The sequence below is a fragment of the Bacillus rossius genome, chromosome 16 (assembly GCF_032445375.1).
Source record: "Bacillus rossius redtenbacheri isolate Brsri chromosome 16, Brsri_v3, whole genome shotgun sequence".
Classification (NCBI taxonomy): domain Eukaryota; kingdom Metazoa; phylum Arthropoda; class Insecta; order Phasmatodea; family Bacillidae; genus Bacillus; species Bacillus rossius.
The window spans coordinates 28,847,251-28,874,603 of NC_086343.1; the positions used below are offsets into that span (position 1 = coordinate 28,847,251).

Here is a 27,353-nt window from a genome sequence, read left to right on the forward strand (position 1 = left end):
CCCACAAGTGGCTTTAGTGACCACAGCCGTCACTAGATGTCGTTAAGGTGCAGAATCGTAACTGCGGCTGTCAAGCCTGAGATGGCCTTGACTTCGGTTAACGTCCCCGTGCGGTCGTCGCTCCTAGCCACACTTCTGAGAAGAAAGTGGTGGGCGAGCAGGAGGGGGATGGCTTCAAAAAACGCATGGTCTGTGGGACACAAGGCCCACGGGATCCTCCTGTCGTGTCTTGCTGCTAGTGAACCTTATACCGATTCGTGACAGAGTTAGCAGGGCTCAGCACTGCTTCACAAGCTGCTCTAGGCAAAAGGTAGTCACGCGAAGAAATAAAGTTACCGGCCCCCACGTGCCTGGAGGCGGGAGAAATATTAGCCAGAATGCTAGCCTAGCATGAGGCTGGGAAAGAAAATCAGCTCGCCTCTGAGAACAGAGGCTGAGGGCCTGGACGTAAAGAAAATAAGATGAGAAAAAAAAAATATTTCCAAAAATATTTAAGATTACAAAATTTTTAAATAAAACGTGCCTAAATCCCTAATACACGGAACATTACATACATTCGAATATTAAGATTGGTGTTTGAATTGGTGTTCAGCATTTCTAATTTCAACTTACATGATTCGGAAAGCTCACGCTCGTGTTATTTGTTTTCCAGCCATGGGCGCTGAAAACAGTGGTTATAATCTAGTGTGGGAGTTTATATACCCTTTATTCTGTTGACTATGGTTTTCATGACGTCACAACAGGAAAAATGTAATCGGTAGCATTCTATTCTATTGAAAATAAAGGAATGGAGATAATTATTTTATTTTGACATGAATTTGACTCTGATACAAATTGTTGTTGCAGTTTTACGAAGGCATATTTTACAGTGTTTTTGTGTGCAGTGAATAGTTGTCCCTGCGTCATGAATCTCGCCTCCGAAGAATTACCTAAGTTCGGAATGGGGTAAGAAACTTATTTTCACTATTAAAAATGGAAATATTTCTGAATTCGGGAATCACCTTTTCGTAAACATAAATGTATTTTAAGTGTATCGACGTGATTCAGTGTATGTTGTTTTTAACAGTTGGAGTTTAGCAGGATAATAATATTATTTAAAGGTTTTAATATTGATTGTTAGGTACTACGATAGTATTCTCAGTATATTGTATTCATTTTCTTTATTTTCACATGCCCTGTACACTATAAAGCCTATGCTGTCGTCCAAAGGTTGCAAATAAATAATGACACCAAGAAAATATCGCAAAAATTTTCAATTTCACCAGGTTAAATACTGGTAGATGTTTCACCTAACATCTTAAATGAAACATGAAAAGAAATGCACATAAAACAATGGTAAATCACAAGCATTTAAAAGCCATAACAAAAACCACTTAATGGTACCTTTCTAGGCTTGGTAATTTTCGTATGTCGCGTCTGTAACCAGTACAACTGTTTACAGTTATATATTATTATTTTTTATTATGATTGTAATATTAATTGTATATTCCATGAGGGAATATTATGTATTTAATTGTTTTGATTGTAAAGAGGACAACCAAGGCATAACAAATATGACACATCTTATTACCATAGACGACACACTTTCAACTTCAGGGTCTTCTAAGAATTATTCCTTGGAAACTTTATTCATTTGGTCTTAGTTCGATTCTTTTACACTCCAACATCCACGTTTTTATTTCACTATGCAGCTTATTCTGTTTACTGATATCGATAGCTCCTTGGTTGCTAGGGACGGCCAGTAAATAGATATTAGGAAGAAGAAGGGAGACGCCATCGCCATCTTGCGGAAAGAAGACGTTTCTCGGGCTGGGGCGAACCAAAGCCTTGGTTGCCGCCCGAGAAATAGAAGATTTCGCGTCATCCGCGATCGTGTCCTGCTTAGCATTCTCCTCTCTACGAGTTGAGAGAATTGTATCTGGATTAAATAAATCCTAGATAGGGAGTATCGGCGACTTCGAATGCCAACTTCCGCGTCGGTCCCGTTTTCGTCTCGTAGTGGTTCCAGACATCTGAGGGCAGCGCCAGCTGAGATTCGACCACGAAGATTGGTGAGACCAATCCAGAATTAGACCAGACTTTCCAGGACGAGAGGGATGTCGAGTCTTCAGCTGATATCCGGCGACCTCAGCACCTCTGTAGTTCGCTAATTACAGCATTACAGCATCCAGAGTTCCAGTGTAGCAGCAGACCACCTGGAGGTCCTGTGAAGAGAGCCTCAAGCCTCCGACGACGGATAGCTAGACCCGGCAGTATATTCGACGTGTTCTAGTGACGTCATTTGCATCTAATTTCCGACACCTAGATTTGACACCTTGGTTGTTTCTCAATTAATCTCATTTTAAACATAACTTCCCACCAATATTTAAGAACCATTAAAATCATATGTTTTTCAATTATTATTATTTCATTTATATGCAAATTTCCACTATTCACGTAACACCACTAAATTTACTTTTTATAATTACTCTCCATACGGTAACCCAGGGCAGTGACGTGCTAGCTGGACTATCAGTCTGGGCAGACCATCCAGCAGTAGCGGTCCTGGTATTTGCTGCAACAAGGGTAGGCGCCAAGAACCCCATGAGAACACATCAATACAATAGCAAGGAGGTTTACTACAGTGGCTACCACAACTAGGAGTAGCAGCATAAACAGAGATTTACTTTCAGCGGCTTTTCCGGAAATTAATAAAATCTTATTGAAAACTAAAAACGTTCCTGTATTTACCCTGAAAAGAGTGTCTTAATATTCCAAATGGTTTCTGTGAAATCACTGTTTGTAGCTTACATCATAATACCCACATTGATGCAGCCATCACCATTATTTTTTACATTCTTATGCATGGAGAATCGCAGAATTGGCAAACCTAATATTCACAACAGTCTGTTCCGAGTCCGCGTTTGTGCAGGTTTGGTACAAATATTACCAATTTGTTACATCGTGAGATTGTTCATTTACTTAGATTAGGTTAGCTTTATAAAAAGAGTTTAATATTTTGTGGACGATTAAAATATAAAAATAAATAAAAATACTGTGTAATTGTGTGAACGGTTTGTTAGGTCAGGATAGCTACATCATCTTAAATTGGTAATTCCTAAGCAAACATTAAAAATAATTGGAAGTATTTTTAATGTAGCTAATGTAACCTAATAGACCATTCCCAATATTTGACTTAAGTTCTCAAATATAAACACACGGACCCACGTGAGAAAGAAAAAATGGGAGCGACAGCATCAGTGCAAAGGTTTTGTAATGTAAACTATAAACTGTAATTTATTAGAAACCAGTTGGAATTTAGAAATGCAGCTGTCAGGGTAAATAGAGGAACGTATTTAGAGTTACAAAAAGTATTTTATGAATTTTTATTATTTTATTTGCAGACAAGCCGCAATGTGTGAATTATACCATTAATGGAGAATGTGAAATTTTTTTCCGAATGTATTTTAATAAATCTACAAGAGAAATATTTACAGTAAACTATTATTTCAATAAACCCTAGGGTGAAATTCTTAAATAGCAACTTTGCTGTAAATAAAATTATATAAATCCAAAAATAGTTTTTTCTGAACACTAAAGACAGTACTCTTTTTACCCCATAAAAAGCATTTCAAAATTTCTACAGTTTCTGATAAATTGCTTTTTATTATTTACATTAGGTAGCTCTGCAGTGATGCCGCAGCTATCGTGCTTTGCATAGCAACTTTATCCTGCAACTATTAATATATAAGTACCTGTATATTTTGTATTTGGGTTATGTGATGCAGTAGAAGGTAAATACTTATTTAAAAAAAATTAGAGGCTTTTCTCGCCGGTGATTTACACCGGTAAACTCGGTGTAAACATATAATCTCTGTAACGTGCAAATTCATGTGTTCTCATGTTGCTCATGTTTCAAATTAACTTAAAATAAGAAACTCAGACACTAAATTTAATGTAGAATTCTTTGAAATAATGACGAGCACAATAAATAGACTGATCAATAAATTTGCCTTCAAGTACATACAGAAAATTCTAGATGCGAATCACACACTTACTTTCTTCTGCGCCCGCCGCTGGAATCCGCTGCCTGAATCGTAAACGTTGCTTACCACCATCTCTCGCAGATAGCAGCTCGAAAGAGGCTGAAATTTTAAGCTGTTAGAAACGGCTCCGATAAAAGGGGAAAAAAGACTTCAAAAAATCCCAAACCCAGACTTCAAGCCTGAATTATAGAGTTAATTTCTATAAAGTTTCTGCACATATTAGATGATATACTTCTATGTCATTACTAAAATATTAACAAGGAACATTAAAAAAAAACAACAAATTATTACATACACTATATGTTTGTACATTTGTTACTACTCAAACAAATTAAATCAGTCTCTAAATACTTCCTACAAACAAACAATCCCATTGAGCTGATTAAATATTATTGTGTGATATTATTATATTAACATATTATATTGTATTATTTTTGTTATTAAAAGAGTAAACAAAAGAGTTAGTTAGGCTTGAACCAGGTTAAAAATTACCCTTTAGCTGCTCAACTGTGTGCTCTCCCGCTGCGCTACCGAAACTTTTATAATTTTGAAAGGAGACTGTATTATTAACAATGTAATGCCAATTTTCTTATGTTAGAACTTGTGACTACTTTTTACTGTGGCTATTTTAGTTCACCAGATATATTCCACGGTAGTTTCACTATCGTAAAGTTTAATTTATCGTAAAGTTTAATACGTTTGGTATGTCCCCCTAATGTTTACAAAAGTAACTATAAATGGTTTTATGTTGTTTCTCGTTGGTCCCCCCCATATTGAGAACTTCAGCACCATGGTTACACATTTCTGTTCATCCAGCTTCCATTCGATTAACAAAATACACTCCTACCAAATGCTGCATGATGATAAAACATCAAATCCAAATACAAAATATACACGTTCTTATTCATGGATGACCACAGGATCTGCAACGCTATTAAAAGTCCAAAAATGGCGGTGGCTACATCAATTCACAGGTTTTGTAATTTAAACAATAAAAGATGAATTCTCAGGAACCAGTAGGAATTTTTGAACGTTGTTTTCAGGGTAAAACAAGAAACATCTGTAGCATTGAAGAAAGAAAAATTTGGAATTTTATTATTTTATTTTTTTGGAAAAGCAGCGACTTGAAAAATGTACTGACTTGTAGATAGTCATGCCTGTGATGAAAGAAGATGAGTTGATGCGCGGGGCGGCGCGGTGTTTGGCGAGCAGGCAGGACCCGGTGCTGGAGGAGCTCCGGGACTCGGTGCGGCCTGCCGAGGAGGACCCGGGGGAGCTGGAGCGGGCCACTTCGCGCCTGCACGCGGGCTTCCTGTTTGCGGCCGAGGGCCTGCCCGCGCTGCAGCAGATCTGCAAGTTCGTGCTCGGCGGGGACCGCCTGTCGGGCGGCTGGAGGGAGTTCGCAGCGCTCCTGGGCGTCGACCCCGTCGCCGTTCAGGTGAGGCCTGCCTGCCTGTCGCCGTGCTGTTTCCGCTCTGTGTTTACAACACACACACACATATGTATATATATATATATATATATATATATATATATATATATATATACATACATATATACACATACACATACACACACATATATATATATACATATACACACATACACACACACATATAGGTACACACACACATATATATAGGTATATACATACACACACACACACACACATATATACAATTAAGTGTCTATCTAACCAAAAGTCTTCTGACGACGACTTCGCATACCCCGGAAAACGATTTAAGGTAAGTTTTAAAGAAAATAAAAGAAATTAAATTAATGGGCGACGTTATTGCTACACTGATGTAAAATCTTCGAGAAAACCCCTACATGGGGATCGGAACTTGAAGAAGAATGGATAACGAAAATATAAATATAGCCACACGGATATGGATTAGTTGTCTAGCCGTGTGTAGTGTGTGTCTGCTCTCTCTTTCCGATGCACAGTACAGTAAACTCCCTGTTATCCGCGCATGCTACGAAAAAAATACAGCACACATATGTAAATCTGTATTTTATTACAAGTGAGCAAATTTGAACTCTACTGACGAGTTTATTGTGTTGCAGTGTACAGTAAACGCCACAGGCCTTCTCGGAACTCACGCAGTGTCTAATGAAGTACGTACAGTACTGTATCCCTTGTTACGAAGCAAGTACCGAGCACATTTATGTAATTACATTACTGAAATATATTGCATGTTAATTATTTAGTAAAATACTAAAAGTTTAGCATTTAAAATTTTTTTACTGTTAATTGTAACTTTTACTGTACATAAATTTTTAAATTTTTAAGTTGAAATTTATGTTTCCTTTTTTGTTTCCCCATTTTCGGCTCTTTTGCGGAATATCCGCAATTTTCACTATCCGCGGTGGCTCTGCCACTTAATTTTGCGGATAATCGGGAGTGTACTGTATCAACTATTAATGCTGGCCTTGTTTCAGTATGCTCTGTTGCCAGATACAAGCCATACTGGCCAAAGTTTAAGACACAATTTTATTATAAAATGGGAATTTTTTTTAATTGTATCTAATATTTTGTATTTTGTGAATGAACATTTGAGACTAAATTTGGGAAGTTTAATTACCTGTTGAGTTTAATCAGCAGCAGCATCTGATAATATTCACTACTGATTTATAAGAAACGTAACTGTAAGATGCCATCTTGATTTCAATAATTTTTGTTTATTTAATTTTTTCATTTGTTTTAGTATTAAAAAGATTGGCTCCTTTGATCATAGCACGTAATTAATGGAATACATAGTTATTAATTGTAACTGACAATTGCAAATAATTTCTACTGCATGGTGTGTTTTTTTATGGTGTTAGGCCAATGTCACACTATTGAGTTTCTGCTGCGGAGATTAAAATTTCCACAGCATTTTTCGGTTGAATTTTATTCTGACCGTTATTCTTAAAATGCACAGTGCAGGTCTTCAAAAATGTGTTAACTATATTTATCAAATGGAACACGTGGCAAACAATTGACCCAGAAGACCTCACATCGGCAACTGCTCCGGGTCGGTTGCGTAGTGTGACGCAAGCCTGGTGGTTGCTGAACGTACGTGACTGCGTTCAGTCGGTTGTAAAACGTCAAGGGGATTAATTGTCGTCGCCTTGACTTCGCAGTGCCTGTGGAACTCGAATGATCTGCTGCACGTGTGCGAGCGGATCCTGGCGGCGTTCGCCCACAGGGAGGACGCCTCGCTGGACAAGGTCGTCTCCGCCCTCCACAAGATGAAGAGGCTGGACGCCATCTGCCAGAGCAAGCCGCACCTGCTGGGTGGGTGACACTGCCGCTCCACGGCGTGTGGTCTTGTGTCGTGCAAGGTCACTAACACACACACGGGGCCAAAGTCATTCCATTTGGAAAAATTTATTACATAATGTTACTGGTTCTGTGTGTTTTTGACCTGACAATAATAAATCGATGAACGCCGGCTGCACGCACGAAAAAGGATGACTCATTGTCCCATAATGCACATTGTCCCGTTACGCTCATTGTACGCTTGCGCTGCATCTATCTCTCTTCCACTCGATTGGAACAACCATCGATTTGACTTTTTCGAGGCACATTAAACTGGAAACACTCCCATTTGTTTCCTACTTTTCCTATCATCGTCGTATCCTTAACAGAATAACACAGATTGGAAGAAGTTAAATAGCAAACATGTATAAAAGTTATAGTTAAAATAATCTGTTCGTTAAAGTAATAAACATATGTATTTGAATAAATGAGTGCAAATAAAAGTAAATTTATCAATTAAATTGTAGATTTCATTTCACTCTTTCTTTGTATCCATACATAATAGTGATAATTCAATAAAAATTATTCAATTTTATCTCGTTAGCCTGCTTAGGGTTGTTTTGTGGGTTATGCGCCAACATGCACTACATTTAACATAACAAAAAAAACTGCTGTTAAGGAATGTTCTGATTAAGAGCTCGGGACACTTTGCTCACTGGGGAGAATGTTGTCTTCATTTACGCATGCACATTCATGTGCTCACCTTGTCTTGCAGTGTCTCCTCAGTCGTGGCTGTTGCTTATTTAGTGCTGAAAAATGTCTTTGTCTTAAAGTTCTACTGATTTGTTACAGGCTGTTTTCATTTAAAACATTTGTAAAGGCGTGGTATGCTAGACGTATTCACTAACATGTTTTCTGCCCCTTTTTTTTCTTAATGTAGACTTATTTTTTCACTTGAAAATATTATTTTCTATTGAGTTAAAATACAGTTTTGATTTGAACTATTTTGGGCCTTACGTTTTCTTTAATGGTTAAAAAACGTCCCGAGTTTACACCACATTCATTACATAGGCCATTATATCTATGTTATGTGTGCAGCACCACTACTTTTTTTTTTTCCAATTTTAATATACAGTGGAACCTTGTTTTTACATATTTCAAGGGACCAGGAAAAATATATACATATATATATAAACCAGGAAAATGTAGAAAGAGGGAAGTGTTTAAAAAGTAATTTTATTCTCACTAGAATGGAAACAATAAGCAAATATACACCACAGTAAATAAAATGTTTGAGATCTTACGTTTTTATAAATTACCTTGAATTTTATTATCTCAAATGTTGAAAATAATATATCCATCCAACCTTGCGGTAATTCACAATTGCTTAAAATTGAACATGAATATTTTGGTTCTTGAGTAAGAGATGTAAATGTTGAAGTATCTCAAAATGTCCACTGTTTATGGTGAGATTTTATTACACAATTCATATTTTGACTTTGTTTGTAATCACATTTTAACATTTAATTGATTTCAGACTTTTATCAGAAATAATTCTATTAAACAAACTCAACTACTTTCAAAATGCTTGTTTACGTTTATGAACAGAAAGCGTTAAAAATATTTATGTTGCAATGATGGGAAGTTCAGTGCTGCCAACTGCCTTTCTAAAATATTTCTAGTTTGGTAAAATTAACATTGCCAAACATGCAGGATGATGTCATATTCCCAGGAATTTGATACGTTGCTATAGTAAATCCATTGTTTGTTTGTGTGAAACCCACATTTGCAACTTTATTTTCATGTAAAATACATTAATATTTGAGAAGAGGCATGGCGTTGTTACGTACGGCCCTGTGTTTCAGAGCTGGTGGATGCTGTACTAGGGAAAGAGAAGGCTCGTGGCCACCCAGTGACAGGTACGTGCTTCGTCATGTGCTGTTGCCTTATGCACGACATGTGTGTAGGTCACGTGTTAGTGTTTGTTTGGTCACATGGTTACGTACCTGACTCAACGTCGTAAATGTTACGGGATCAGTACAGACCATTTTCACTGCAGCAGCCATGTTGGCCGAATGTTTCCGATCGGTCGTCTCCCATCAAGGCGAACCTCGATCGTTTCCCGGCTGATTCAGGCTCGGATTTCTTGCATGTGGGAATCTTCTGTGAGCTTGTAGGTTTTTCGGAGTGTATTTTATTCCTTTCCCTTTCATTCCATCAATGTTCTGTTCTAGTGTCATCACCTCTAAGTTTACAATGGCTCCAATGTCAACAAGACTTATTCATTTGCTCGTTTTAAAACATGACTTACATTAGAGGTGGTGTTTTCCTCACCATTACAAGGGGCAAATATACCTATTTTTTTACTGTTGTAAGCATATAGCATGAACTGGTACTATTTGTCAGAGAAAGTTTTCTGAGTAAGGATGCTTTAGGGTTAGGGGGTGTAGTGACCCCTATCCCCTTCCCAAAAGACAGACAAGTAATACGCAAGTTTTTAAAAGTTATAAGAAAAAAGAATTACTATTCTGCTGGTCTAGATGTGACAGTGTTGCTAGTGTCCATAATGTATCCCAAAATATAACTGGATACAGCAAAGCAATGAATTACAGGTATTGACAACTGCAGTGGTTGATGGAATTAATTGGGGAAGTTGTAGCTCGCTAGTTTTGATCCTTTTCAAAGACCAGCGTGTAACCCTTTAAATCCTTTTTAAAGTCTGGCTTGCAATGTTTATAAACTCCTATTCCAATGTTTTGTCAAGTCTGGCTCTCCAACCAATCCTTTGAATTATGTGACAATGTTCTATGCAACATGATTCAAAGCATTGGAGAGACAGACTCCACAAAAAAATTGGAATAGGAGTTAAAAGATGGAGGACCTTGCTTAGCATGGAAGTTCAAGGGTTTTGACACCCCCGCCTCTCCACCACTGTTTCCGAGAGCCCAGAGCATGCCGTGTGTCACCAGGGAACTACCAGAGGAGCCTGATAACTCCGGAGTACCTGCCGCCCGTGCCCATGATACTCTGCGACATTCCTCCCGTGGCCAAGAAGGAAGAGACGGAGCCTCTTGGGCCAGTGTTGGAAAACTTGGAGCGCCAGGTGAGCAGTACAGCGTAGCTGCGACCTCTTGTTTGGTGTACCACAATGTGAGCCAAGCATCTTGCTAGCTGTCAAAGTAGGGGCGAGGAGCGTAAGGGCGAAGTAGATGATTGAGGTTTTTAGAAAAGTTGATGTGAAACCGAGCTGTGCCAAGCGGGCGCTATTTGGTTCCGTGATATTTGGCTCTAGCGGTCCATTCCGAGGCCCAACTTGCAAGACATTTAGTGTGTTCTGTATGTTGCTAGATACTAGTTCATTTTGTTCATTTGAATACACTTTTAATTAAAATTATGGTCAAATTACTGATTCTCTCTAATTGTAAGTAAAAGAAAATGATATTCAACTCAAAATAATAGATAATACTATTAAAATTCCAAAATTATAATTGATATTTATGAATTTGGATGCATCAGTTCTGTTTAATGAAATAGTATATGAGCATATATACAATGCCAAACATCATATGTACATTCGTACTGGTGCCTTGTGCACACAGTTCAAGGCACCTGAAAATTTAAACAAAAAATTAAAAGGTTTTAAATAGCTTCCATTCTAACATGGGAATGGGATGACCCCCCTTTACTGAAAGAAGAAGGGAAGAGAAGGAAAAGAAAAAAAAAACTGTTTTGTATCTTGTTCTTAATTTTGTTTTCATTGTCAACAGGACATATAAATTCATTGAAACCATATTAGTTTATATTTAACCAGCTGATTGGCATAATAAAAATAATATAAATGCCTAAAGAATTTAATTCTCAGTAAAAACTATGCAAATGTCTGACATTACAATTGCGTATTCTAAATAAATATTACTATGAACAGTTTTACAACATACTTTAGGCAAACATACTGCAAATTTCATGGTTCAAAAAATTACATTTCAGAAACTTCCAAAAGTATATCTAACAATAGGTGATAAAAAAAAATGTATTGCATCTGTAAAATGCTAGAATTTGCTTTACTACAGAGTAGGTTTTTGAAACAACATTGCAACTCCAAAAAAACTGCAACAACAATCAACAAATTACCTTTCCTTATCATGGTTGACCTTTAACTAATATCAGTACACTACGAATATCAGGAATGACAATAAATACATTGCAACTATGGCAATATGAATCATCATCCAGTTTAATAGTGCATAATATTGCAGACTAGCATGTGATGTGATGACAAAATCGAAAGCCTGAATGGCCTAGAATCAAGTATATTAAACAGTCTGAGACCACTCACGAATGTTTACGTCAAACAATAATGATGATTGGCAGTAACTAGCAATAGAGAAAACTGCGAAAAATACTAATTGAAACTGTGATTATTAGGCAATAGGCCCTAAATAGAATTCAGATAATAACTACAGAGTACAAAACTGTACCTTTACGATGCTCCCTTTCGCAGATGCCCCAGCAAGGGATGTACTTACAAATTATGAATGAATGATTGCTTGTGTCATACCCTCGGTGACCCTGAGTGGTAATAGGCTCATTAAAGTTTTTCTGCAGAGGTAAGAGTTCATGACCTTAAGTACAGGCGGGTGTTTCAATATGTGCAAGCGCAAAGCTTCACGAAGCAAATAAGAGTGGTGGGTTATGGGCTACCGATGAGGCGATCAGGTGATCGGAGTGTGATCATGGAAATTAAAACAGATCTTGAGTGTTTTTGTGCTGCTAGGTTTAAATGAAGTATTGCTAAATGGTATAATGATTAAAATAAACTAAAACTTTGTTTTGGCCCTTATATATTCATTTCGTCATCACATTTATTAATATAATTCTTCAACAAAAGTTAAAACTTGTCATGTGCCCACACCACGATCAAAGGGCACCGACATCAGTTCTCCCACCGTAACTTACGACGTACACCTGGGACCTTGCCAGCGCCTTGAAGCCAGCAATCCGCTGTGCAACCGGCTGCCTGCCATCCCTCCGGAGCCCTGGAAAAAGGGGTTAGCCTAACTGAGGCATGCCGCCTGCCTGCCACAGCTTGCCCTACACTCCCCTCCAACCAGGCTGGTATAAAAGAGCATGTTCAGGCTCTAAATGTCGAATGTTCCCCGAGCAGCGAGCCCCATAGCACCCTCTTGCTGTCTGTGCCTGTGCCACCTGCCTACTGACGCCTGCTGACGACAACGTTCGCCAGTCGTGAGCAGTGCCACTTTAGGCTGCTATAGGGCAAAACTTTAAAGGCTAACCAGAGGGAGGTAGGTATATTTTGTATTTAAATGGAACACCCGCCACTGTATTTACACCTTTCTGTTTGGTAGGGCACTGCCTTTCATTCTATTCTGTCATCTGTCTCATCACCGGCCAAGGCCCTTCTCTGTTGTCCAGCTGACTTGAGGGAAGGGACTGGCATTACGGCCTGGTGACCCAGGTTGGACCCTTGTACTGCGGTGGGTTGGTTCCTCAGTGGCTGGATATCCAGCGACGTTGGTCCGCTCGGAGAGCCCATTGTGTATCTACCGCCATAGTTGCCACACCCCGAACTTTTGGTCAGGACTGGAAGTACTCGGCGACGTTAGGTTACGCCTTAAGGTGCTCACGCGGGGTGGTCGGTTAGGAACGCTAGCCATAGCACACCACGCTTGGTTGGCCAGACCTCTAACATAATCCCTTTCCTGCTCCCACCCCTCCTGACCTCATGTCCTATCTCCACCAGAGACGGGAAGCCCCCCTATCCTCGTCGACCGAAAGAGGAGCCGTGTCCACATCCAAACTATGAACCAGGAGGCTGCGCAGCTGCAGCGAGAGGGACCGACGGCACCCTCGTAGTCTGCGAGGCCTCTGTTCGGGCCACCCCGGTGACCTGGCACCGGAGAGCGGGTCCGCTTGCCAACTCTGCCAAAGAGGTATCTGAAGGTTGCCCGACCTCTCCACCGCCCTGCTGGAGCCCTTGTGTCACCGTTGCCTCCCACGCCGCCCAAGAGGCGAGCTCCCCCGGTGCGGAGTAGCGTCGCGCCCCTACCGGACCAGTTGCCAGAGCCCCGACCCTCTTCCCGCCACCGGGCTGTTCTGTAGCGGGACAGCACCAAAGAAAGGTCACCCGACCTCTTCCTCAGTTGGGCAGGCTAGCAGGGCTACCATTTAATATTATTTTCTCGACATTCATGCCAGTACAGAATTATTATACAACCTTGTTAGCTAGGAACTAGTGCAGTGTCGGATTAGTCAATAACCCTGTCTTGTTTTGTGTTCACAGCGCGAACCTTGCGAGAGAGATCCACCCAGAATCACTTCTCAACCACAAAATGAACAGGAGGTAATTATTAAGCGAGGGTTTAGTATGTGAGCAGAATTAAATGGTATGCATGGGTATTGCGTTCCTTCGATTTCCTCTCCTGCAAGAATGTTCCAATGAGAAAATGTATCTAATGTTTTGTTTTGTTTTGAGTGTTTTGTTTTTATATATGAGACAATGATTAAAATTCTTAGTTTGTATTTTGTAAGCTTCAGTCAAACCCCCATTTTTGTCTGTAGGGATTCCTGTGGTTCATACATACTGCCTGTTGGAATATTTTAATTTTGGAATATGAATACAATTAACTTATATGACTTTGAATACTTAAACTTTGAAGTAACAAATGTTTATTTGATTACTAATATTTGGCATTGCACTTGTGAGTTGTTTACACTTAATTGATGTTGATATTTGTGCAAAATAAGTACCTGTCCAGATGTTTTAACAGAATAGCATAATTTAAAACATTAACTTTAATAAGCATTTTAAATGCAAAAGATTTCAATGTTATTTCACAACTGTCTCGTGGAGTATTAGTGAAAAAAAAATAGCATGGACAATTAAAACTAGTGTCTATTTTTTAAATTTTAAATTATAAACAAACTATTATTTGTATTTGTATCAACATGCATTCCAACAGTAAGAAAATTAAATATACATCTACACCTATGAATTACATCAGTGAACACACACACTCCTTTGTGATGGGCACTAAAAGAAGTGAAACCAATTGCTGCAACAGTGTATAAATCAATAGTCATGATTGATTACCACCATGTGACACAGTAGCAGCTTACTGTATTGATCTCTGATGAAACAGAGGTTGTGATTATTAAAACAAACTACTTTAAATTATGTGTTCATAAAATTGCTGAACTACATATATAATAATCAAGTTTATCTGGCTGCCGTTAACAAGAAATTCGAGTGAATAACTAGGGTTTAAAAATGCTAGTATGAGCTCATTTCATCATTATTTCACTATGTATTACAGTTTTTTTCTTTAGTTTCAATTTTTTTTAAATCGTTTGGATTTTACAGTTTTGCAGAAATTTCTTGGATCATTATGTAAAGATGCAAATTATGGGAAATAATGTGAATAATGAGTGAAGAAAATGATTTGTTAGATTATGTTAGTTGATTAAAATACAATTTTTTTTCAAGAAATTAAATTTTTAACAAAGATTTTATGTATTACTATTGTAGCTGATTTAACTTATCCAACCTAATACTTCATTTACTTCAATAAATTCTCAGAAGCCTTTACCTTACATATTTACCATTTTTTTCTGTACATAATTATTAGAAAGTGATTAAAAAAATTAAGCAGGATTTCAATTACCTACATATTCACATTCCTGCATTTCAAATTCAATATTTGAATTGGAGAATAATTTTGTATTACTTATTTCTTAGAATTTACTATGTATCCTATAAAACTCTTCCGTAAACCTTATCTTGCAGTCACGTATAAAGCCCTTGTTTTATTAAATTTTTGTATTTTATTTTGTATCTGCCAGCAAGCAGTTTTTTGCACTGTGTGTAACACCAAAAATACTCTTTGCACCTGTGTGTTTGTTTCTCATTGATAAAGCATAAGATAATTTAATTTTTGAATACTAATTTGACTTATTGAGGACAGTTACTTAAAAATAAATAATTTATATTACCGTATTGGCCCGAAGATAGGCCGACCTCGAAAATAGGCCGACCCCTTCTACAGCACACTCAAAATCAGGGAAAAATAAATTTTAACTAACTACTAAAATTTTTATCAGCAGCATATTACCACAGTAACACTTCAACTAAGTTAGTATTTATTGAACTGACAAAAATATTTAAGAGTTTATATTTCCGTTTATTTTCACATTCTTTTGTAGTGGTGCCAACATTTTACACGGCAATGGCTAAATTTTCTAAGTTCATAGAAATTGTGACGTAAAAACATTTACCGTTACGTTTAATTTTGATGTAAAAAACCCAAAATGGTTTCATGTAAAATGTGTAAGAATCAACCATAAAACAGCCCAATATTGCAAATAGGTTTTATTGTTCTTGTTACTGTTGGTATGTACCGGTATTTGTTTATTCGTGTCGCAACACTGGTGCCATTTTGTTTTTCCTGTGGCAGAAGAGTAAATAAAGCATACGACGGTAAATAATCTTACGGAAAAATTGCTGTTTTTACTAATTGTTTACTGTAAATACCACATTTACAAGCAAATAAAATTACCGAAGCCTGTTAAATACAGTTCAAAAATAACCAGACCCAGCTTTTAAAAGCTATGTGCTACAAGTGACCACATCTGTGTACTTTACTTAAAATATGATACGTTATTGGGGTTTAGTGTGTTTACTAAATTTCTAAGTTGGAAAAATAACTAATTCCACGTAAGTACGGCGTAATTTTAGGTCAATGAATTGTATATCTGATAACATTTTTATGCCATAAGTGATTCTCCTTGAAATGTATGTGTTTAATTATACTATTTTGGCTAGTGCCCCATTATAGGCCGACTAGATTTCAAGGTTGACAAAACTGGCAAAAAAGGTCGGTCTATTTTCGGACCAATACGGTACTGTTTATCTAAAGGGATTAAAATCTTTACAGGGCTCCTTATATATAAACTCCTTACTTTTTGTATATTTAAAAAGGAATGAACAATGTATTGTTATCTAGGAGAGGTTCAAGCCATCCTGTGTGTGTTGCAGGTAACGGAATACGCGTACGTGGTGATGCTGACGTTTGCAAACGACGGAGTGGCCGCGGCCAGGCGTGTCGCGAGCGTGTTCAGGCAGACACGCGCGGCCGACGGCAGGAGAGTGGGCGTGGTGATCCTGCAGGAGCACAGCGTCCTCGTCAGCTCTTTCGGCAACCAGTACGTGCTGGGCCTCTTCAACGACGTAAGCTCACCTGGTTTGTCTTCCTTGCAGGCGTTCAGATTGGTTCATGTGTTCTCGACGAAACCTACCCTGAAAAGTGTCGCCCTCCCGACTCCCTTCACGTGGCCTTGTCTGGGGAGGGGGGTTGGAGCTCTCACCTTGTAACTGTGGCCCAGGAGAGGGTGACGGGTGGGCGGCCTTTCTTCCGGTGCTGCCCCGTCACAGGGGCAGCCGGGTGGTGGGTGGCTCGGCTAGCTTCTTCGGAAGAGGCTTCCCTAGCAGAGTTGTGCCAAATGGCCAGCGCTCTCGGTCAGATTGGCGGGCCGTGCCGTCAGGTACAGTAGCCGTGATCTACGAGGCAGGGCTCCTTTCATTGGCTAACCCTCCACCCGACTCCCCTTCGGTAACGGCATAGCATACATAAGGCCAGGTGGGGCAGGGGCAAAGAGTATTGGGCAGAGAATGGTGTATGTTAGCGGTCGGCACCTGCCCATACCAGGTCTGGCGGTGGTTTAGAGTATTGCTAAAGGTTTCCTTCCAATTATATCCCGTGCGTAGTCAACTCAATTTTTCCGGCCGACGAAATAAGCATATTACTCCAGTAACTTCACCTCTGTACCAGTGTCGGTATGGAACATGACAAGGTGCCAGGGACGAACCCAGGACACTGAGCCGAAGTAACCTGGCCTTTCCCTCAGGTCGGCAGGGCCCAGGCAGGTAGATGAAACAGTTAAAAGAACTAGAGGCATAATAAGAAGGCGTAAGTCAAAGTACTGTTGGGGTTTGTTGCTAATTCAACACCTGCCTGCTGGTTGCCTTAGAGGCTTGCCCTGTAATGTCAAAACTGCCTTGACTCAACGACTGAGGCTGCGATGGTGGCATCTGAAGCCAGTGGCGCAGGTACGAGCAGCGATAGCACAAGGGTTGTTGGTAGGACGCGCTGCCCCAGAAACACTACTAGGTGCTAGATCGTGTCGAACCGTGGCCTTTTTTACAGTCTTGGCTGGACGGGGGTTCTAGGGGGAGTGCTGGCGAAGAAGGGATGAAGTGCTTCACTTCTTTACAAGGCACAAGAGGGGTGGCTGGGTGTGGTTCCTGTGTACCAGCGGTTGTACTAGCCCTGGCATTTTTTTTCATTTCAATCTTTTAATTTAACGTAGTAACATCTGCTGCAAAACTTCAAAAGAATAAATTTTGATTGGCTTTTCACATCTTTCAAGCAAATTACGTGAAGCATCAAAATTTAACTTTTATGGTAAAGAATAATCACCAAGATTTATCAGTTATCTAAAGCTGATAATGTTGTTTCATGAAAACCTAATGTTAGAAAAGATCGAACAAAATATAAATTAGCTTGCTAGGTTTTTAATATTTTGGGTTTTACCCTCACTATTTATATATTGTCTTTGTCCAAGACATTTGAATGTGTCCCTGCTACTTGTGGCTTCTAAGAACAAGTGAATAATTTATTTGACTGTTTGAAGTTATGTTTTCTTGGATTGGTGGTCATGTTGGTCAAGTGGTCAGACAACAAAGAAATTAGGATTCGATTCCTAGTGGAGTCAGTATTAAAATTCTTCGTGGCAAACATTACGGAGGTTGCCATGAGCTGGTAGGTTTTTTGGGATGGTTGTGTTTCCTTCATGATTGAATTCTGACGATGCTCTATCTTGCAGCTTCATGCCTTGACCGTTGATTGACCTGTTATTAGGCTTGTGCTGTTCCCTGATTTTTAAGTTCCAGTTTCTATTTCTTTAAAATACCTGACCCGAAACTGATTTTTTAAATATTCGTTTTTGGTTCTGGGGAATTTATCATGCAGGAAGAATAAACCAAACCATTATTTCAATGTGAACAACGGCTCGCGATGTTATGATGCACGAAAATTGTATGTCATACAGCATATGTCTATAATGATTTGAGTTAGAGATAGGCACTGAAATATGCCTTTTCAGTTTCATCAAATTTAGGCCATAATTTTATTTGGTTAATAATTGTTTTAAATAAGTATAAATATACCTAGTTCCATTGAGTTCTTAGTGACTCGTGCCTACAAATATTTTCCTTGTGGTCTCTGCTTTTACACAGAAGAAATTTGAATTATAAACAAAACAAATTGTTTTGATACTAACACTGTTGAAACCAGTATGGCATGTTTCAGTTGCTTGATGTAAAACCGAACTGGAACCAGTAAGAAGCAGGACCGCCCAGCCCTGCGTTGTGACGTGTTGCAGGTGGACTACGTGGTGCCGATACTGACGCAGGGCTACGTGGACTCGGTGCTGGAGCGGGGCAGCCGTGCGCCGGACGCTGACTTCTCGTGCCTGGACCAGCAGTACGCGCGGTACGTGTTCCTGCAGATGCAGGCGGAGTACGCGAAGCACTGCATCAACGACCGGGTGCGCCCCGTCATCGCGGACGGCTTCGTGCGCCAGGCGCAGCGCGAGTTCGTGATGCGCGATGCGCTGTTCCAGGCGTGGTGGGCCGAGAGCAGCGCGGCCGAGCTGGCCCGGTGCCTCCTGTGCGAGGACTGACGCACTCCGTCCGTGCTGGAGGATCGTGCGTCTCGTGCCGAAATTGTTCTCATGAACGGAAAGACAAAATTCACAAAAATAAAAAAATCTCTGAAGTGTAAGATATTTAACCCATTTGCATCTACAAGCGTACTAGTACGCAGCTGTTTTTCTGGCATATAACACCATAAGCGTACTGGTATGCAGAATGGCCAATCTGCCCGAAAAACTTGAAAAAATCCCTTTAGAATGAAAATAACCCCTCAACAGTAGCTAGTATTGTTATAACAAAGGTATATTATCGTGAAACTTAAAACTATTTTTAAAATTTTATTTAAAGAATAAAAATATAATGAAAATAAAAAATAACTTTAATAATAGTAATATATAAAAAAGTTTATGGATTCCATGGTATGTCTAACATTAAAGTGAGTGGATGCAAATGGGTTAATGCTGCACTCTTACGGTTCAGCACATTTTAAAATCCAGCGCCAGTCGAGTCGCTTCGAATTCGGATTTTTTCCCTGTAGATTGTGGTAGTTGACTTTAGCCGCCAGGACGTATTACTTTGTGTTTTTAGTTCCCTCAGAGTTTATCAATTCTTCATTTTTAATTTAATTACAGCAAAGCTGGTTACATTTCCCAATTGGTTTTAGAAGAAGAGTTCTGAATCATGGAACGCACTGTGATACGAGACTTTTTCAAACAGTAATGCTCAGCTTTTTTTTTTCTTGCTACATATAAGGATATTCATAAAGTTAGCTCGGTTTGTTCATTGAAAAAAGTAAACTTGCAACGAAAAGTTTTTATTGACAGTTATAGTTTACTACAGACCTACTTTACATTTTCAAATAATCACCATTCAGTTCCAAGCTCTTTTCACATTGCTGCACCAGTTTCTTTAACCCCTCTGCTTAAAGGTTTGCCGCCTGGAAATTAAACCAGTTCACAATCATAGTTATGAAATTTTTGCAGCAATTTTTGGCCAACGTTTCATTAAATCAACCAAAATTATGATGCCCTTTTTGCCCCAAAAACTGTAACCATCATTTTTCGACTTGAATTAGAGATTGCTTAAACATTTTCTTGAGATGTTCACTGAGCCCCTGTTTTTGGGCCACACACATTTCGCAATCAAAGTTCATGATGCCTATGGCCAAAGCATCTGTTCCATCCCCAGGTGGCAAACCTCTATGCAGAATGGTTAAAGAAATGTGCAGCATTACGAAAGTGTAGGGAAATGAATGGCGAATATGTGAAAATGTGAAGTAGACCATGCAGTAAACTAAAACTGTCAATAAAACATTTTCTCAAGAGTTAATTTTTTTTAATGACCAAATTAAGCTTGCTTTACGAATAGCCCTCGTAGTAAAGAGTAACTAAAAACAAGTTTTTTGAATACCATTGTAATATTATGTTGATTTTTTTTTGGTATTCCATTTATTAAAACTATATTGACGTTCATGATTCTGCAAAGTAACTAATCTGACATGTCAGTGGTGCAGAAAGTGCCAGATCAAAGACCTTACATTTAAAAGTTTGTTCTAGTGTTCTTGATGTTAAAAATAAAAAAAATGCAGCAAACAATTTTTACTACTCCTACCAACTTTAAAATATAAATATGTGTTTTTAATTTGGTTTAGTATTTAAAAGAAAAGATAAAATGCTGTGTACTAGTTTTAATGACTTGCAAAGTAAAAACAAAAGTTGCAAACTTTTTTTGTTTTATTTAATTTTATCCATAGTACTGTAATAGCTGATGATTTGTAAATCATTAATCACTTAAATTCGCCACTATTATTGGTCAACTCAGAATTTGAATTAGATTTATTCTGTGTTTAGAAACAGGTATGACTAATAGTGTAATACGTAAGTGAATTGTATGTTTATGGTTTGAGTTATTCCCACATGTGTTAATACAGTTGAACCTTGTTTTTACATTTTAAAAAAATCTTAGTTGTTTTATTCTTCATCATTTATATTTTGTCACCTGATTTTCTTAATGTATTTCTTTACCCGTGCATGTTTCATAGTAAAGCCCACCCCACACGATGCCCATTTTCTGCTATAACTTCTGTTATACCCATGGGTATAAAAATTTTCATAAAAATTTGTATAGCAGAACCGCAGAAAGATTTCTTAACTCCATACACACGATACCTAGAATGCTAACAGAAAACCAGCCAACGCAGTTGCCGACCAAAGCAAACATATCAGGGGAGGATAAACCTGTCGTAGTCAACTTATCAAAATTCTGAAGAAAAAAAGTGAAAGTTACGCCTGTTTGTGTTAAAAATTATGTAACTTGCGGAAATATTATTTGATATTTTATCTTATATTTTTCATTTGCAAATAACTAACAAAATTGGTTTAGTATTTAAAAACAAATTAAGAGCAATTTTGGAATTATGTACAAATATATTTTTAAGTTGTAGGTTAATTTCAAAATCTAAAAATATATAAATTTAAATGATACAAGGGACATTGGGTTTACTAAATGTAGTTTATGTACGGTTTAAATTCTAATATTAATTTAATTATACAGTTAATCAAGCTAATTTCATTGTAATAGTAAAAAAAATGCTACCGATTCATATATGTTATACAGTGAAACCTCATTAATACAAACCTGAAGGGGAGTAAAATATTTCAGTTTGTAATAACGAGGTTCATATTAATGAGGTTCTTGAGCCAATAGGTAGAATAAGAACTCGATAAGAAATATTGAATTCCTACATGTCAGAGCACTAAAAATGTGGAATATTATTTTTGTAATAGAAGCCAGATATTGACATGCACACTAACAAAATACACTTAAAAGCAATTTTAATAGTTTTAATAAAATATACTATAACAGACTGATAATTAGTATACATATACGTATGTATGTATTCTTATTTAATTTGCTTCCAAAGTTTTGACAAAAATGATTAACATTTACCGTACAGTTAATTGCTGTTAGTGTATAGCAATTCTTATGCAAAGTATGCAAGATATATTTACATAGGTTTAAAAAAATCATTAATTTTTTTCTGGACACACTTATCTCTGTAAATATCATTTACAGCAGAACATATCTTCTCAAATCCTGCAATCAAGTCAATTGGCACATCACTTGCAGCAAGTACATTTTCCAGTGTACGCAAAGCACTGATTGTGTCACTTTTGCTTGGAAGTTTATGCACTACCTCACCATTGTCGTCATCACCATCATTATCCTGACTTGTACCACCCTCACAAAGTGACTGTACAGCGTCAGCCCTTGGTGTTTCCTGTAATCCTCGTGAACCAACAAGATCTTCTGCAGTTAATCTTGCACTGGTGTACACACTGTCATCAATATGAACAAACTCATTGAAGTCATTATCAACTTGCACATGTTCTTTTAACTCTTGCCAATCCTCTAAAGGTTGATCACAGTCAGGTTCTTCAACAGTTTGCTGGCCAAAACCACTTTTTGCAAAGCAATGCACAATTGTCTTTTGGCTGATGCTGTCCCACGACATGGCTATACTGCGGATAGCATCCAAAACTGACCATCTAGGAAGCTCAGTCTTTCCTTTTTCACACTGCCTGATAAGGTATTTCACCAAGCGCTGTCTGTAGTTTCTTGTGAAGCACTGTATTATACCTTGGTCGAGTGGTTGTGTCACACTTGTATTTGGTAGCAAGAAGAGTAAGGTAATGTTTTCCAACTTCATACCATGAGCAGTATGTGCAGCACAGTTGTCCAACAATAACAAAATTTTGCGATTTAGAGTCGCCATTTTCCTGTCCAATTTTAACAACCACAACTGGAAAATTTTTGTGGTGACCCAAGCCTTACTGTTTGCCTCGTAATCTACTGGCAGGTTTTTTGCTGCAACATCTTTGAAACATCTTGGCTTGGCAGACTTGCCAATAACCAAGGGTCGAAGTTTAGTACTGCCATCTTGATTACAACATAGTAAAACTGTAAGACGAACTTTACTGTGTTTACCGCCATGGCAGTTTTCACCTTTTACGGTTAGAGTTTTATTGGGCAACAGATTGTAAAAAAGCCCTGTTTCATCCATATTAAACACATCTTGTGGTGCAAATTTACTTACGATGGTCTGTACTGACTGAAGCCAGTCACTCGTTGCTGTTTGGTCGACAGCTGCAGATTCGCCACAAATGGTTTTTGTGGCCAAATTATGCCTATCTTTGAAGCGTTGAAGCCATCCGTTGCTGCAATGGAAATCATCAATTCTGAGTTGAAGTGCCAGCTGATTAGCCTTTTCTTGGATAATAGGCCCGGAAATTGGAACTCTGGCGGCGCGCATCTGATGAAACCACTCCAGCAGTTTGGCCTCTAATTCGGAATGTTTACCGACGCGCATCCTTTTCTTAGTTTGATTACTACCTTTACTGACCGCTTCTTCTATTTTATCTGCTTGCTTTAGAATTGTACTTAAGGTTGATTTTGATATACCAAACTCTTCAGAAAGTTCTGTTTTCGTTTTTTCACCCTGACGAACTGAATTTATTATCTTAATTTTCGTCTTCAATGCAATTTCCTTGCGTTTACGTTTTGCCTCCATTTTTATGTGTGTACGTACAAATTCTAAAGTTTAATAAAATTCTCACGAGATAATTCACTTAAACTTTCATTACAACGTACACAAATATTAAACACGTTAGGCGTAATATATATTTTGATTTTATTGGTCCGGCACAGATTCATGTATACAAAGGAAGTACAAAATCGAACGTAAATACAATCCCACGTGAAGTTCGATATATCGAATATTGTACAAACGCGAGTGATTTCTGAACATATCGAACACACGAACGAGTGATTTTGAAAACATAAGAGTTAAAAACACACTTCGGACACTCAGGCGGGGCCGTTTCTTTGTGGTAATCTTTGGTTCGTATTAAACGGTAAACATGACTGTTTGTTTATACGGAAGGGAATTGTTATTGTTCGCTATACATAATAACGAGAATTTCGTATTAACCAAACAAATCTTCATTGTGTTTAATGGGCATATTTCACGGGGAAATAGTAATAGGTAATATTAACGAGTCGTTCGTAATAAGCGGGATAATATTAACGAGGTTTCACTGTATATAAGATTTATTGATTACTTATATATTTAACTACATAATTAGAGGAATTGTAACTAATATTTTTTGTAACCCAGTGAGACAAATAAACACGCACATACCGCGTAATAAATTTAAATCTTAGGTGAAGAAAAAACATTTTGCATGTTTTTTTTTACCCTCACAGGTGTGTCGCTATGAAGTATCAGTTTATTCATTATTAATTTATGGACACTCGTTTCTTAATAAACGTTGGCGTTTTAATTATAAAATTAACTTTTGGTTTAAATTACTTGTGAACATGTGATTTTACTTTACTTTTTTAAAAGTAAAAAGAATAAAATCAATGGACTGAGACACCTAAATGTAGTTAATAATATTATATCATAAATTAATTCTAATAATTTTTATTTGCAGAAAGCACAGTATGTACAATTTAATTATTTGTTATTTAAAAAAATCTAAAAAAAAATTGGACTAATGAGGATTCGAACCACATTCAAAATCACCCTTCTACCGCTGCCATCGTGCCCTTCGCCACTACGCTACCGCAACTTCTACGAATGTGATAGGAGATAATGGCTAATATATGCAAAGTATTTTCATAAAGTATTTTAAAATTTCCGATTACTTCTTTCTGTGGCAATTTCAGCTTAACAAATATATTCCATAGTAGTTTTACTATTATAAAGTTTCATTTGGCATACCATTACATTTGTTACGTCCCTTAATGTTGACAATACAGACTATATACGGGGTTATATTGCAACACGTGGGTCCGCCATCTTGACGGCTCCAGCTCGTGGGTATAGCAGAAAAATAGAACACGTTCTATTACGGTTTTGGCTAAGACTTCGGTTATGAAAACTTTTATACCCAGAGCCAGATCCCTTGGAAGGGTGCTGAAATGTTACCCACACGGGAGCAGGCGCGCTAGCATAAAAATTACATGAAAACTGCTAAGGAAATGGGTGTCGTGTGGGGCAGGCTTAAGGAAGAATGCTATCAGTGTAAATTTTTGAGGTTAGCATAAATAAAAGCATTTTAACACATACGCCTTTTTGTATATAAATATTTTTATTGTTCTGTGTTGTGAAGTTTTATTTAATATTTTATCCTTGTTAAGTAAAGCTGTTGTGATTATAAAATAATAGTTTTAGTTTACGTTTTACGCTAGTACCTCATCTAATATATTTTTTTACATTCTATGATATATAGGAAGTTGAGGATGAAACTTTTATACAAGTTTATGATTGTGTTGTACAAGACTTAAATGAGTGCCTTTAAAAAACTTAATCCATTAATATATGTACATGTATATTCATAATGTGATTGTAAAATAAATTCCAAGCTTTAATAAACTTTGTTTCAATAATTAATGTTGAACATATTCATTGAATTTTCCCCGCCTCTCCCATACGCTCTGTCTTGCACGGTAAGTTTCATACTTTCAGCAGCATCTGGAGGTTGGTGATGTGAGATAACCAGCTAGCATTTGTCCAACTGTTGTATGTCAGGTTAAGGGGCCTGCCTCGTCAGGGGTGTATGTGTGTTAGTGAAGCGGGATGATAAGCGCGACGCTCGCTGGTATTTCTAGCGCGGTATAGCCTCTAAGCGCAAGGCTCTGAATTGACACGTAGTCTTCTCGTCGTCACAGGATAACTGTGAAATTTTAGCGGTGACCGCAACATTATATGGCCGATAAATGAAGATAAAGGTGTAATGCAAGTCCCTTAAGTGCTTTTAATAATCTGTACTGGTTGTTTTATGCCTAAAAATTACTCTGAAAACGTGCGTTTTAGCCATTTTAACTCTTCTAGGAATACAGTTTAAAAACATGATCTAAAATAATTAAAAGTACTTTTTGGCCCTCAGCGAACTCTTAAATGCTTTTCGTAAGCAGACCCCACTCGGATATCTTGACTAGTTTTGAAATCGCATTGTTTTTCCTGAAGCTCTGCGCACCGCGTGTGTGACCAGGTAGGCAGAGCCCTTAAGGTGTATTCGTAATACAGCGTGTCCATAAAAGAATGTCCCAGTTTCAATGGTTTATTATAAAAGTTTAATTTAGACTATTTACAACAATTCATACATCAAATTGGAGGTGAATGAACTTTTTTTTTTTACAAATGTTTAATATGTGCATCTTTAGTTATACGACACACATCCAACCTAAATTACAATTCATCCCTCATTTTGGTTAACAAGCCCGGAGTAATGGAAACGATGGCTTCTTCAATTCTGTCTGAACTCAAGCAAATCATTGGGTAGCAGCGGAATGTTGACTCTGATCTTTTTATAAAGCCCCAGGTGAACGTGTAGGCCAGCAAGAAAGAGCTCTGTCGTCGACCATTACGACCAATCCAGTGGTCTGGGGTTTTGACATTAACCACTATCGTACAAAGAAATTTTGACGGCTCAGGGCTCCATCCTGTTATCAATTAAAGTTTACATTTTCATTCTCTAATTGGGGAAAGGGCCATTCTTTCACTATGCAAGTGAAAAAACAACAGAGCAGTACTTGGCAATGTGCTTATTTAAAACCGAGTTGCTTTTTAATTGTGACCTTGAACCAACACACTGCAATGCTTACAGTTGATTCTATTAAATTTTATATAGGGTACATTCTTGTATGGCCATTCTGTGCTATAAGAAGCACATCATTTAACAGGATGATTATAGCTGCTGGTAGGTAAAAATACTAATCAGACATTTTTCACCAAGTGATAAGTGGGTTTCATCCTTTAACCAAAATAATCTGGCTGTTGCCTTATGTGCGTGTGTTAAAGACAATAAAGCTTGTATTATGATTAAGGTTTCATACAGGCTCCGCTAGTAGCTTCCAGCAAAACTGCTAGCCAAACCAACAGCAGGTATGTATGTTTCTATGGAAGAAATTATGACATGTAGAATTGTATAGAGTAGGCCTAGCTTGTGTGAGCGATTTAAATGTGGATGTTTCTCATAATTGTTGCAACTGCTTCAAGAGACCACATGTTCACCGAGTTTCAAATCAATCCACAATTAATTACTGTATGTGACACCAGGGGGGCACTACCTCTTCATACTGATTGGATAAAATTTCCACCATCAACGAAACGAAGTGTTCCACAGAAATTTGAATACGGCCGATTACTAAAACTTCTACAAGTATCCATCAGGTTACATAGCATTTTAATGCAATGTTGCAGGAGAGAGGAGGTTGCTTCTACAGGATGACTTTAACGAGTTATGGGGTTGGTCAGAGCAATGAGGCATTGCAGTGTACGAGAAAATAA

At 37.9% G+C, this 27,353-nt stretch overlaps 1 protein-coding gene across 1 annotated transcript; it reads left to right on the plus strand.

The window, feature by feature from the left end:
* Positions 1 to 704: 704 nt before the first annotated feature.
* LOC134540503 (uncharacterized) lies at positions 705 to 25,447 on the plus strand. The gene is made up of 8 exons (XM_063383327.1): positions 705 to 945; positions 5,238 to 5,463; positions 7,152 to 7,305; positions 9,135 to 9,188; positions 10,239 to 10,372; positions 13,571 to 13,630; positions 16,322 to 16,513; positions 18,727 to 25,447. The coding sequence occupies exons 1-8, from the start codon at positions 905 to 907 to the stop codon at positions 19,024 to 19,026; spliced, it is 1,161 nt and encodes a 386-aa protein (XP_063239397.1). The 5' UTR covers positions 705 to 904; the 3' UTR covers positions 19,027 to 25,447.
* Positions 25,448 to 27,353: the final 1,906 nt, after the last annotated feature.